General features: G+C 43.8%; 1 protein-coding gene across 2 annotated transcripts in view; it reads left to right on the top strand.

The window, feature by feature from the left end:
* Positions 1-825: 825 nt before the first annotated feature.
* Positions 826-12,938, top strand: part of vldlr (very low density lipoprotein receptor) — a 54,471-nt gene continuing 42,358 nt past the window's right edge. For both annotated transcript variants that reach the window (XM_083793098.1, XM_083793097.1), the window contains exons 1-2: positions 826-1,322; positions 11,838-11,957. In XM_083793098.1, coding sequence (XP_083649224.1) covers positions 1,214-1,322; positions 11,838-11,957 — 229 coding nt within the window. In that variant the 5' untranslated portion in view covers positions 826-1,213. The remainder of the gene's footprint in view (positions 1,323-11,837; positions 11,958-12,938) is intronic.

The raw sequence follows: 12,938 nt of genomic DNA, 5'->3' as shown, positions 1-12,938 counted from the left end.
ACCGAAGACCGAAGTAGCCTACTATAAAATAGGATTAAAGTGGATTTTGATATTAATTATATTAAGTAATTTAGCTGAGGACACCTGTAGCCTATCTATAAGTGTAGTCAACAAACTTAGCCTATATTGTCTGTAGGCTATGCAATACATGCACTTATTTTACAACCATAAATCTTAACAAGCAAACAATGAGATCAATCTACTTAATAATAAGAATAGGCCTACTACTACAAGTAAGACGCGCAAACGCGTGAAGCGAACGCAGCTCGTAAATTGCAATAACAACAATTAGAATAAATTACGTACTTTTTTTTCTTTTTAGTTAGTCATTTTTTTTAAGTTTTCTACTGTGTGTGTGTGCGTGTGTGTGTGTGTGTGTGTGTGCGTGTGGTTGTTTGTGTGTGTGTGTGTGTGTGTGTGTGTGTGCTACAGCTGCGCCCTCTGGTGGCGGGCGGGTGGTGTCACAGTGGGACAGACACAGACGGACACAGACAGACAGACAGACAGACATGATCTGCAGGGTCTCATAGTTAGTGCTCATTGCGTTCGCAATCACTGCGTTCGCAACTACTACTACTAATAATAATAATAATGTTAAGGTCTAGCCTTAACATTATTGGTTTCCCCCGTCATTGTTGTGCATATATAAACTATATCCCTGTAACCTATTTAGGCCTAGAATGTAGGCTATACTGTATCTCTATGACTATGGGCAGGGAAGGGAAGGGTTAACAAATGTGCCATAAGACGTGCTTGAAGGAGGAAAGGGAAAAAAACACAAGCAGTGAGGCTCTGTGCACACACAGCACAGAGTCACCAAAGGCAGCCCACACATGATCGCTGACATTACACATCAATAGGAAAATCATCTGATCGATCGATCGGTCATATCAGAATAAAAAGGAGGACCCAGACATGAAGCTAATCTCGGTCACCACCCCGACGAGAGGATACAAAAACACGCGTGGTTTGCGGTGGTTTCTGTTTGCTGCCGCTGCTTCTCAGTAGCGCGTCGGGTTTGGTCGGTCGGTCGATCGGTGTCGGTGCGCGCTTGTGTGTGTCTCTCGGGTGTTTTTGTGTGTGTGAAGACAACCGGGGGGGTAATTTACAACAACCGGGCAGCCAGCCAGGATCGCCACTCCACCAGGCCCCGGTCACCAGCAGCTTCCAGCGTTTTAATAACGACACACACAGTCACACACACCACTGTGAAATGACCAGGTGGTCCCAGTCGAGGGTCTTCATGCTCCCATCCATACCGTTGCTGCTGCTGCTGGTGCTGGGCTTTCTTCAGTTGATCTTCTGCACACATGTTGTACACGGTACGTTTTCCCCAAACAAAAACACACACACACACACACACACACACACACACACACACACACACACACACACACACACACACACACACTGCGGATTATTTATATGGAGGCGGGAGGACGCGTTATGGGCTTGAAACGATGAACTAAAAACGCTATTGTCGCTTCTTTATTTGACGTGTGTGTGCCTGACAAGGTGTGTGTCTGTGCAGTGCACCTGTTCTTCGGTGGGTTTGGTCTAGACCTGGGTTATTCTTTTTGTTCAACCTTGGATTTGCTAAACAAATCCTTGACACACTACCTTACTCTGAGAGGATAAAGATGGTGTAACCATTTGGTTACATGTATCCTCTGAGTTATCAAATGTTTAACACTGATTATTTAACAGTTGCACGTGTGTGAATGAAATTGCTCAATCGAAGCTTAAAGAAATAGCTCCCTGTTATTTCGTTATGGAAGGAGTGCGTTTCATTCACACACCGTTTAACGCCTCGTGCGAGTTAAAAATTCACAGAATTCCTCAAACGAGGTGGAAATAACACTCCCGTTTGTGTTGCTGTTGCATTATAATAGTTTGTCTACATACACGGCAATGTATCTATCTTTGTGTGTTTCATATCACTTGTGGTCACTTCATGTAATACTTTTTTATGTAGGCTATGTAGACAATTTGTTACACATTTCCAGTCCAGTGTATTAAGATGTAGCGTGTTATATACGTTTATTGAAAAGGTGTGTAGCCTAGAGATCTTGGTGTACCAGTCAAATTGAAAACACGCACGCGCTCACACTTGCACTCATTTTTTTTCTCGTGTGTCAGTCAGTCAGACTTATTCCCCAGTGGGCTTGATGGATCTGATTTATTAATTTATATATTCATGAAGTGTGGAGGCCGACAGAGAAGGGGGTGGGAAGGGTGGGGGTGTTGAAGGCTAGCTAGAAGTGTAGCTGTAGCTCTATTGATAATATGGAGCACTTTATTCAGTCCACGGTACAGCGCGTAGCAACACTGCAATCCCCATTGGATGAGCGGGAGAGGGAGGGAGGCAGAGAGATGCGGGCAGGAGGGATAAACCCCGTGGTGGGGGGGGGGGTATTAGCATCGGCAGGTGATGCCAATAATTATGAACCAAGGTTAATGTCAATTGATGCTGATGCTGCTGTTGAACTGTGAGGCGTCCTTGCAAATGTGCTAAATAATTAGTTGGCTAATTTGAAGAGGGAGAGAGAAATGGCACAAGCTTCATTTTATTATTGTGCCTTTGTGGCTGACTGATTGTATTAAACATGAACAATATAATAAAGAATAGCTCTACACGCTCACAATGCATTCGTGATGTGTAGTTGTGAGCTATCGGCTTGTAGATCGGCTATTTTCCTGCAGCAACTGCTGGCCTAATTAAAATGGAAGGCAATTTCCCTCAATGGTGACTGGCACTATTAGACCCAGTTCCTAAGCTGTGAGGAGAGAGAGGGAGACGGGGGTGGGTGCACGCCGTCTTTCAAGCGGGAGGGGTGGTGTTGGATGGGGGGTGTGGGTGCGCTGGAGTCTTGCTGTCTTTAAGTGGGCGGGGTGGTGGGAGGAGGTTAGGCTCCATGACAAGTGCAATGCATGGTGTCTGTCTCTGTTACTGGGGCAAATTGTATTACCACCATGACCTCCAATGTGACAATTCATACAAAGCCCAATGGCTTGCTATTTTAAGGCCCAAATGGCTTTTCATTACAGCAGTGGCGTGTGTTTGAATCCATGTTACTTTTGACGTTTTGTTCATTACATGTCTAATCTAAACAAAATGGTAATGTTATGTATCGGCTTTGTGACCTGCACTACTATGCATTGCTGTCTCCCTCTCATTCTCCCCATGCTGTCTATGCTGTGTCCGTCTGCTTTCCTACTGTCTCTCTCCTATGCCATCTCCCTCTCATCTTCCATATTATGATCCTGTCTCCTGGGCCCTTTCAGGTTTCCCTACTTTGTCTCTCCTCTCCTATGCTTTCTCCCTAATCTTACCTGCTGCGTTTCTTATGCTGTCTCCCTCTCAGCTTCCTTGCAATCTCCCTCTATCCCTAAGCATTCTTACTGTCTGTCCTACGCCATCTCCCTCTCAGCTTTCCTAATATCGGTCTCTCCTGCAATGACCATCTCTCACCTTTCCCTGCCACCTGTCTCTCCTACACTCTCCTCAACTTTCCTACGCTGTCTTTCAGAATATTCCTATTGTCTGTCCTACACCATCTCCCTCTCAGCTTTCCTAATATCGGTCTCTCTTGCATTGACTACCTACCTACTAATTGTCTTTTCCTGCTGTCTGTCTCCTGCGCTCACTCAACTTCCCTGCGCTCTCTCTCTCTGTCTCAGCTGTTGTAGACTGTCTCCCTCTCAGCTTCCGTCTGTTCACTGTCTCTTAGCTTTCCTACGGTCTGTATTGCCTGCCCTACACTGTCTCCCCCTCAGCTTTCCAATTTGTCTGTGAACATAATACAAACCAAACCAATGCAAAAGACTGAATAGGATTGGTCCGCACTCCGCAGACTATTTTCTAAACTATTCTTTGGCTGCATTTGTCATTAAGTAATGTTTGGTCATCTTGTCTGAATTCTCTAATAAAGACGCTTTCAGCAGTGGTTCCAAAATCCATTAGTATATTGTAAAATCTCAGTGGGTCAAAACCCCAATAGTGGGTCATGAAAATCTCAACTGTACAGCACAATCCTCAGTTTAACTCGTGAATTTAAATATTGATTACATTGTACATTGTTACACTCTTAACACTGAGGATGTTCTGTGTGCATGGTGGAGAGAAAGAACAGTGTTTGGAAGAGGAATATTGACGTTTGGGTCCCTGAAATCATGAGATCAATAGAAACTGTGTGCATAAGCACAAAAATCTGTTTAGAATTGCTACTATACATGCCTTTATACCCAGCAAAAGGGTACACGTCTATGTCCAGGCTTAATTTAACACTGATTTTAATGTGTTGCATAGATGTGGGCTGGGTCATCAGTAAATTAGACCATAGGTGTGAAATGCTGACACTGCTATTTGCTTCAAAACGGCTTCCAAGTAAGCTTGTTGCACTTGCATTATTCTGCCTAATCAAATGTGATTGTTTTTCCATCAACAGATGACTAAGCACTTGGCATGTGCCTGAGGCTAGCTTACCATGTAGCTATAGTATGTACTATATAAACTCTGAGTGTTACTTTAAAGATCCATGCTTTTGGTACTTTTTTCATTTGTCTAGTGACTCTAGTCCATATAGTCCTTGGACCAAGTCCACAATAGCTGCCTCTCTGAAACGGGGTCAATCTTAAACTTCTGAATTAAACATGATAGAATCATGAGTGATACATCTTTGTATGGGTTTATGAGGATGTAGAAACCATTTAGACATCACTTTGAAGGAACTCAGTTCTTTGTTTAGCATTCAAAAACACATCCACATGTCCTATATCAGAAGCGTGGTACACAAAACTGCACATGGTTTGTAGAAATACACAATCTAGGCCTTGGTTTGGGAGAAAACCTCTGAGAGTCTGGTTACACTACACACATGTAGGATCTGACACTGTGAGTGCCTTTGGTAGTCATGGAAATCTGAATGCACTGAGGTTATTGAAGAAAAACCTAGATTTTCAGGAGACATTCAAACAAGCGTTTCTGTGCCAGGAGAAGGGAGGCTGATTCCAGTCAACTCCCACCATATAGAGAATGTCTATTTCTCCATGCCCAATGTGCCAATACCAGACTTGAATTTGGAGATGCTCTCTGCAGACTCACCCATCTGCACCAGATCCCATACAGAGTGGATGGGCAACTGTTGATGGTGGACAGTTAGCAATTCAGTGGATGCGCACAGCCCCTGCACCAGATGTAGTCCTTGAATCATAACATAATATTAAGTCATACTGTTTAACTTTATCAACATGATGAATGTGGTTTTCAACCACTTCTCTAAACACTATTTTTAGAGTGTCTGGTCCTGACACTTCATGGTGCCAGAGTGATGCAGTCACTCTGAGGAAGTGCTTTGGAACTGGAAATGTTTTGCATTTTGTTGCTCAAGGAAATTGTAATTGCAAATTGTAAGGAAAGGCATATGGTTTCTGACAATAAATTATTTTCCTGAATATTCTTCCCTCTCAGTCTGACCATGTTTTATTTGTTCTGGGGTGATGCTGGGGAGACTAGTTTAGTTTTGAACTGACTTCTTGCTATCACATGGTCACATTGCTTATTGCCTGTTATACACTTAAATTTGGCTTGTAACATTGATTATGGCCTCTTATATGCCACAACTACTACAGCGGTTAGATATGCTATACATGCGGAAGGTTGTGGGTTCGAACCCTGCCTGGGGTCGATGTCGGCAAGGGGTTCCTAATGCCAAATGAAATGGGTTCAGATCTGAGCCAAGTTTCCAGAGAAGGCGCATCTGAAGCCTGTCCTAGGCGGGACTAGTCTCCGGACGTAAAAACAAACGGCCTACACATTTGTGTACTTATACATATTTATGGGGGTGTTGACAAATTAATTCAGGTAGTCAGACTTTATTTCACCAATGTCAGTGTCTCTTTAAAAAAGTGTTTTAACAGGCATGCTGCATAGTAAGATCCTCAGTGTTACTTTAACTATGAAGAGTGTAAGTCTACAAATGGAACCAAATAAGGGTACATTTGGTTCCATTTGTACACTCAAATGTTACTGTGTGGTAGTGGTGCGCTGGCCGGCTCGTTGCCCGCAGGTTCTGCGGGTTGTACCGCGGGGTGGGCGGACGGTTCAAGGTTTTCACCGCAATTATCGCGTGGCGGGCAGGGCAGGTTGCAGGCGACTGGTTGTGAGCTTGTAGTATAGCGTCTATTTTTGGTGTGCGGTACCGCCGACGAGAGCTACACTGCTGCAGTGCATGCACAACCCAAACGTCTGAAGTTCTGAGACAGATAGGCGGCGGCCTACGTCACATATGTGTAAGTGTTGGGCTTAAGTTTTATGTTCATTCGAGGGACCGTCACGGCGTCACCTCTCTCTCTCTCTCTCTCTCTCTCTGTCACTTCTAGGCAATCAAGCAAATGCGATTATGCATGTGATGCGAATGATGCGATAGCCTACTTAATATTAATAGCGGTAAAGCAAGCAACTGCCCATTTTACTTTGATAACCATTACTTTGGGCTGCAGGGCAGACTGTTTGGGCAATTTCCTATAGTGTTTAAAATTAGATATTCCTCTAAATCTGGCTATGTAAAAGAAAAATAAAGTTGCCTCCTCCCCTCTCCTCTCGAAAGCAACTGAACTTGCTGTTGAAAAGCCAGTAGTTTTTTTGTTTTTGTGGGCCACGGGGCGGGCGGGTTGTTGATTAATATATATTTTTTGCGGGGCAGGTTGGTGCGGGCTGGCTCCCGTGGCGGGACGGCACAGGCGGGTTATACAAAAAAGCCAGCCCGTGCAACACTACTGTGTGGGGTCCGTCATGGGCAATTTTTTTTTAAATCTTAGAATGCAATTATAAGCAATCTTTAGTAGCCTCCATATAGTACCTCTCGTAGCCCTCCGTTTTATCTTTAACTTATGCTCAATTTATACTCCGTCACACGGCTGTGTCACTCGCTGACGAGAACACATTTTCAAGCTAACGGCGTGTCACATCGCAATTAGGCAATGTATTCTTTTTAGCCTCCCATTACCTTTTTTGTTTCTCTTTTACTCCTCCACACGTGCACACACTGACGTGCACCAGGTGTCCCTATAGTGTGGTTGTTTCACTCCTGTCTCCTTAAGACGGGTGGATTAGCAATTTTTCCACATTAGCACCAAACATAGTGCACTACAATGGCACCAGCCACGGTGAGACCAATGGGTTCAGCAAATGATGACATATCACCTAGAGAAGTCTTTATAGGCCTTACCTGTTTAACAATGTTTTGAACAGACTTCTTGCTATCACATTGGTCACATTGCTTATTGCCTTTTATACAACTACTACAGCGGTTAGAGCATACATGCTATACATGCAGAAGACCCTGCCTGGGGTCGATGTCGGCAAGGGGACATGCCAAATGAAATGGGTTCAGATCTGAGCAAAGTTTCCAGAGGAGGCGCATCTGTAGCCTGTCCTAGGCGGGACTAGTCTCCGGACGTAAAAACAAACGGCCTACAAATTTGTGTACTTATTTATATTCATATTTATGGGGGTGTTGACAAATTAATTCAGGTAGTCAGACTTTATTTCACCAATGTCGGTGTCTCTTTAAAAAAGTGTTTTAACAGGCATGCTGCATAGTAAGATCCTCAGTGTTACTTTAACTATGAAGAGTGTAAGTCTACAAATGGAACCAAATAAGGGTACATTTGGTTCCATTTGTACACTACCACACTGTGTGGTAGTGGTGCGCAGTGGTGCAGAAGACCCTGCCTGGGGTCGATGTCGATGTCGGCAAGGGGACATGCCAAATGAAATGGGTTCAGATCTGAGCAAAGTTTCCAGAGGAGGCGCATCTGAAGCCTGTCCTAGGCGGGACTAGTCTCCGGACGTAAAAACAAACGGCCTACAAATTTGTGTACTTTTTTTTTGTGTGCGGTACCGCCGACGAGAGCTACTGCTGCAGTGCATGCACAACCCAAACGAGTGAAGTTCTGAGACAGATAGGCGGTGGCCTACTGTATGTCACATAATGTGTAAGTGTTGAGCTTAAGTTTTATGTTCATTCGAGGAACCGTCACGGCGTCATCTCTCTCTCTGTCTCTCTGTCTCTGTGTCACTTCTAGGCAATCAAGCAGGGACTTTTTCGATTCCTTGAGCGCGTTCCGAGACAATGCTCCACACATCCCAAACTCCCTTCTGGCTCCAAAACTATGGAACGCACTTCATATTGCAATCAGAGCGGCAGACCGTAGTATGAAAACGTTTTAGCACATGCCGTAGCACTTGCCCTAGCCTTGACGACCTTACAAGCCGCAATCGCACATAGTATTTTATGTAGACCTACTAGCACTAGTGTATATGCATAGTTTCATTATGTAGATATTCCACTTTTAGACGGATGTTAACTAGGTTCTTAGCTTACGCATGATTCTTGATTACTATTTTTATGTATTTTATGTATTCCCATGTGTTCCTGCTTACTGTAAATCGCTCTGGATTAAGAGCATCTGCTAAATGGCTAAATCTTACTGTTCAATACAGTTGTGTGCTTCCACTTTTGTGGCATCAGCTTGTGAAAGGCCTTTTCCTGTTTCAGAATGACAATCCCCCAGTGCCCTCCCACGCTCCCTTGATACAGAAATGTTTTGTTGAAGTGTGAGGAAATGTGACCAGCCTGTACAGAGCCCTGACCATAAAGCAGTAGTTCCCCACCAAAATAATACTTATTTTTCTATATTCAGCTATTGGTGTAGATTTTTGTCTTACACAAACATTAAATTCCCATTGACAATGAATGGAGAATTTTACGTCCGTGTCTGAGCAAATTTAGCATAGTGTCTATTTTACGTCATGATGATGTACAATAAGAGTGCCCCTCACTTCACACAGGTGTGATTATTATTGGATGTGTGCACACCCTCAGGCGTCTTACTGGTAGAAAATAAGTCATTTTGGGGGTGAACTATAACCCCATCATGCACCTTTTGAAATTAACTGAAACAGTGGGTGTGAGCCAGATCTACTACTCGCCAGTCACCCACCCGACCCAACATAAAGTGTTTGACTGATTTAATTGATCCCTTGTATATACTTCATTGTGCAATGAATAGCAGAAATAGCTGATCTACAAGCTTGTCTGGTGTTTTTATAATTTGTTTATTTGTCTTTTCTTTTTCACTTGCTGTAAGATATTAGTAGTGTCATGTGGCCCATAGGTCAACCCCCTGTTTCTGTAGTGTGAGGTGGCTTGATGAACAAACATACCTCCCTGGACTTGATGCTATAGTCTGTCTCAGGGACATGGCCCAATCCTTGATGTTGAGTGCCAAGCAGGGTACCATTTTTATGTCTTTGGTATGATTTATTAGCCATGGATTGAATTGAACCATGACCTCTCAATCTCAGGGTGGACACTCTTAACGACAAGACCACTGAGCCGTTTTTTGGAGTGGTGCAGCTGGGCAACTCCATTGCCCAGCAATGTGTGTCCCTGGCTGGGTTCCTGGTTGGGCCCGAGCACGGAAATAGCGTTTTTTTTTCACCAACAAGTGTCACTGTTGCGCAGCCACGCACGCACGTACATAAAGCAGCACTCGGTTCAGACGGGTTTGATTCATCTTTTTACAATGACATGCCCAATAGGGACACCAGGGTTGATGTGGTTAATGGTCTTGTGGGCAAATGCAAGCAAATCACAGGCATTGATATGGTGTTGATCCCCCTTTATGCTACGATAGAACAGTCTCCACTGTTCTGGGAAGGCTTTTCACTGGTTGGAACACTAATGCAGTTTTCTTCCATTCAGCCACAAGAGTGTTTGTGAGGTCAGGCACTTCATGTTGGGTGAATAGACCTGGCTCACATGTCATTCCAGAGGTGTTTGACAGGGTTAAGATCAGGGCTTTGTGTAGGCCAGTCAAGTCGATAAAACTATGGTACTGTACTCTTTTGAAAATGGTCAGCAGTAATGTCAAGTATATAGTGAGTCATAGTCAGTGGACTGTATACCAAACTGTTAGTATTATTGTACTGTTTGAGTATAGTTGCCCCAATCATGATCTTGTTTTAGCCTAAAGCCAAAACCACAGTAGAATCTGGTGTGGTTGACCCTTAAAAAAAACGTTTTTTCCCAATCCGACCCTTTGGTGTGGTTTGGGCTTTAGATTTAGACTCTTTGAGTAGATGTATTTTATCGATTTTGACGTTTTCAATCTACTCTTGAACATGTACAAATGTAAGGTGCTTACTGCTTACCCTGATGACCCAAATGTTAGATGCTGCCGGGGTGCTTGTTTTTGTGATGTCAAAATCGATAAACATAACATTTATGTTTACACAAACCTCAAAGCTGGAAGCTGGGAAGACATGCAGTAAAGGCCGTGTTGGGCTCGGGAGTCGAACCCGCGGCACACTGCGACTGGATTACCAGTCGGGTGCCCAGACGGTTACACCACCGCCTGGGCGTGAGGGCCGCTTTTATCATCACCCATCATCATACGTCACATTCCGTGCTCAACCAATCAAATCATCACAAATGCCATTCCGGCGAATCACAATTTGTACTTTTCTGTACTCACTTTTGTCTTCAATGTTTGTTGCATGAAAAGCTGGGCACAGGAGGGGCTAATGCATATTAATTTGGGCGTCCTTGACATGAAAATGTTTGAGAACCCCTGACTTGGCCCACTTGTCAATCCAAACCACCCTTGACCTGCCTTATAGTCTCCAGAGGAAAGGTCATACATATTAATCTGGAGGTTTAAATATCCTCTAGACGTATAGTGGATATTAAACTCCAGACGAGTATGTGAATAAGACCAGTCAGGTCGCAGCTCCTTTGTGCATACGTAGCATAATTAAGTGAAGTATAATGTCAACCTAGAGGGAACTGGGCTATATTGGCTAAAGCCTAGGACAGTTTATTTGTTTAGGGGAAATCAATTTGTCTAATACCGCTTATAATGCTGAGCTCTATTATGTTTGCATTTCCATTAGTCTCTTGCTTGGTCTCCTGTAAATTCATACATCACACAAACCTGTTGTGCGTTATGAATTTATATAATCTTGACTTAAGGTCTCCACATACCGGGCGCGAATTCGGATTTTTAAGCGGCCTTTCTCCATCGGTTTTCCGAAAAACGTGGCCGGTGTGCAACCACCTTAACTGTATAGAGTGCTTCCCATTACTTGTTTGAAAAACAAACTGACATACAAATACAAAATAAATGGTTACAATGCGATACAAACTGACCAAATATACATATTACACGTACTCATCAATGGGATTCTATGATGTCAGTCATGTGTGTATTTGGGGATCTCCATATTTTGGCAGATAAGTGACGCAGACAAACCAAAATTACATGGGTGAAATACTGGAGACTCACTCACTCACTCTAACACACACTGGGCAAGTCTCCCTGTTGTCTAGTAATGACACACACACTGGGCAAGTCTTCCTGTTGCCTAGTAATGACACCAATTCTGTCGGAGATCTCTACATATGCATATGGGCAAAATCCACATGCAGTCGTTGTCAGTCATTTATAATCTGCATATGTAATCTGCGCTGATGTCGTCGCTACTTATTTGGTCATACCACTGTCTGCTCCATGTTTCCACCTGGACTGGCACAGTCACGCCATGCTGGAAGTGAGTGTCTGTGTGGTGATGTCATTCTCTGAATTGTTTAATGAAATCAAGACTTGAGATTCACCCTCGGACGTAGTAGGCCACAGGATAGTGTACTCTTGTTATGTACACACTGAAAGTTTTTCTGCGTAGCTTCTAATCGAAACCGTAACACGCATCCAGTTTGTTTCTGTGAGTTGATCTCTCCTTCCGTCTCTTTCGTTTTGCTCTCTGTGTCCAGGCGCTACAACAGAATGTGAGCCCAATCAGTTTCAGTGTGGTAACGGTCGCTGTATTCCATCTGTGTGGCAGTGTGACCGAGATGAGGACTGTTCCGATGGCAGCGACGAGAGCTCGTGTGGTAAGGGGACTTCACTCCTCCCACTCTCTCTCTCTCTCTTTCTCTCTCTATCTCTTGTGTATAATTTAGCGTGCATAGCATGTCAAAACCTAATCCTTGCACAAAACCCTCACTCACTGACTGAGTCAGCTATTGCCCCACTGAGCATTTTTTGGGCTATTAGTTATATTTGGTCTAAAAGTGAATGTTTTTTTTTTTTGTCTAGGCTTAGATTAGACATTGAAACATCATTTCAACAGCTATATATAGATGCTTAAACTGCTAATATATAGACGGTCTATACTGTATATAGACGCTTAAACAGCAAATCAACATCTAAGCTGAGCCTAGATCGCTAAAAAACGTTCACTTTTAGACCAGTTATAACCCGATTATTGCTCAGTGGGTTGTCTTTAGCACACGCATCCACACACGCAAGCATGGACGCACGTGCATGCATGTGCACTAGTCACTGTCCAACCCTGGTTAGATGGGTCCCCAGTGGGTGTTTACCCAGCATCCTTTAGAAAGGGGGAGAGAGGGGTCCAATAACTTGTGGCTCTCCTGTCTTCATCTTCTCTCCCTCATCTGTCTGTCATGATGACCCAGATAGACGTTGTACCAGGAGGGAGGGAAGATGCCAACGAGAATGGCGGATGGGAGAGGGGGAGGATATCGGGGAGATGGGGGGGAGTGGGGTCTCTTGCGCTCTCAAGTGCGGACTGCAGTGTTTAATTTTTAAAATGATAGTTCTGTTCTATTTCACCATACTATTCATTGATTGTTTTAGGGCGTATCAGAGTTTTACAAAGCCCCCTTAGCTCTTCTAAAACCCACACTAAACCACAGCATCAGCTGTGACTCATTGCTTTAATTTGTAACGGTGTACAAAATGTAACCAAATGGAGCATAAGGGACCCGTAAGGCTCACATGTCTCATTGCAAAGCGGTGTGAGCTTGTAGACCAGCTACTTTTTATTTTTTGACTAGATTCATTGATCG

Source organism: Protomyctophum parallelum (assembly GCF_964188405.1).
Source record: "Protomyctophum parallelum genome assembly, chromosome: 21".
Lineage (NCBI taxonomy): Eukaryota > Metazoa > Chordata > Actinopteri > Myctophiformes > Myctophidae > Protomyctophum > Protomyctophum parallelum.
Note: the sequence above shows the minus strand (reverse complement) of the source record. Positions and strands in the feature narration are given on the sequence as shown.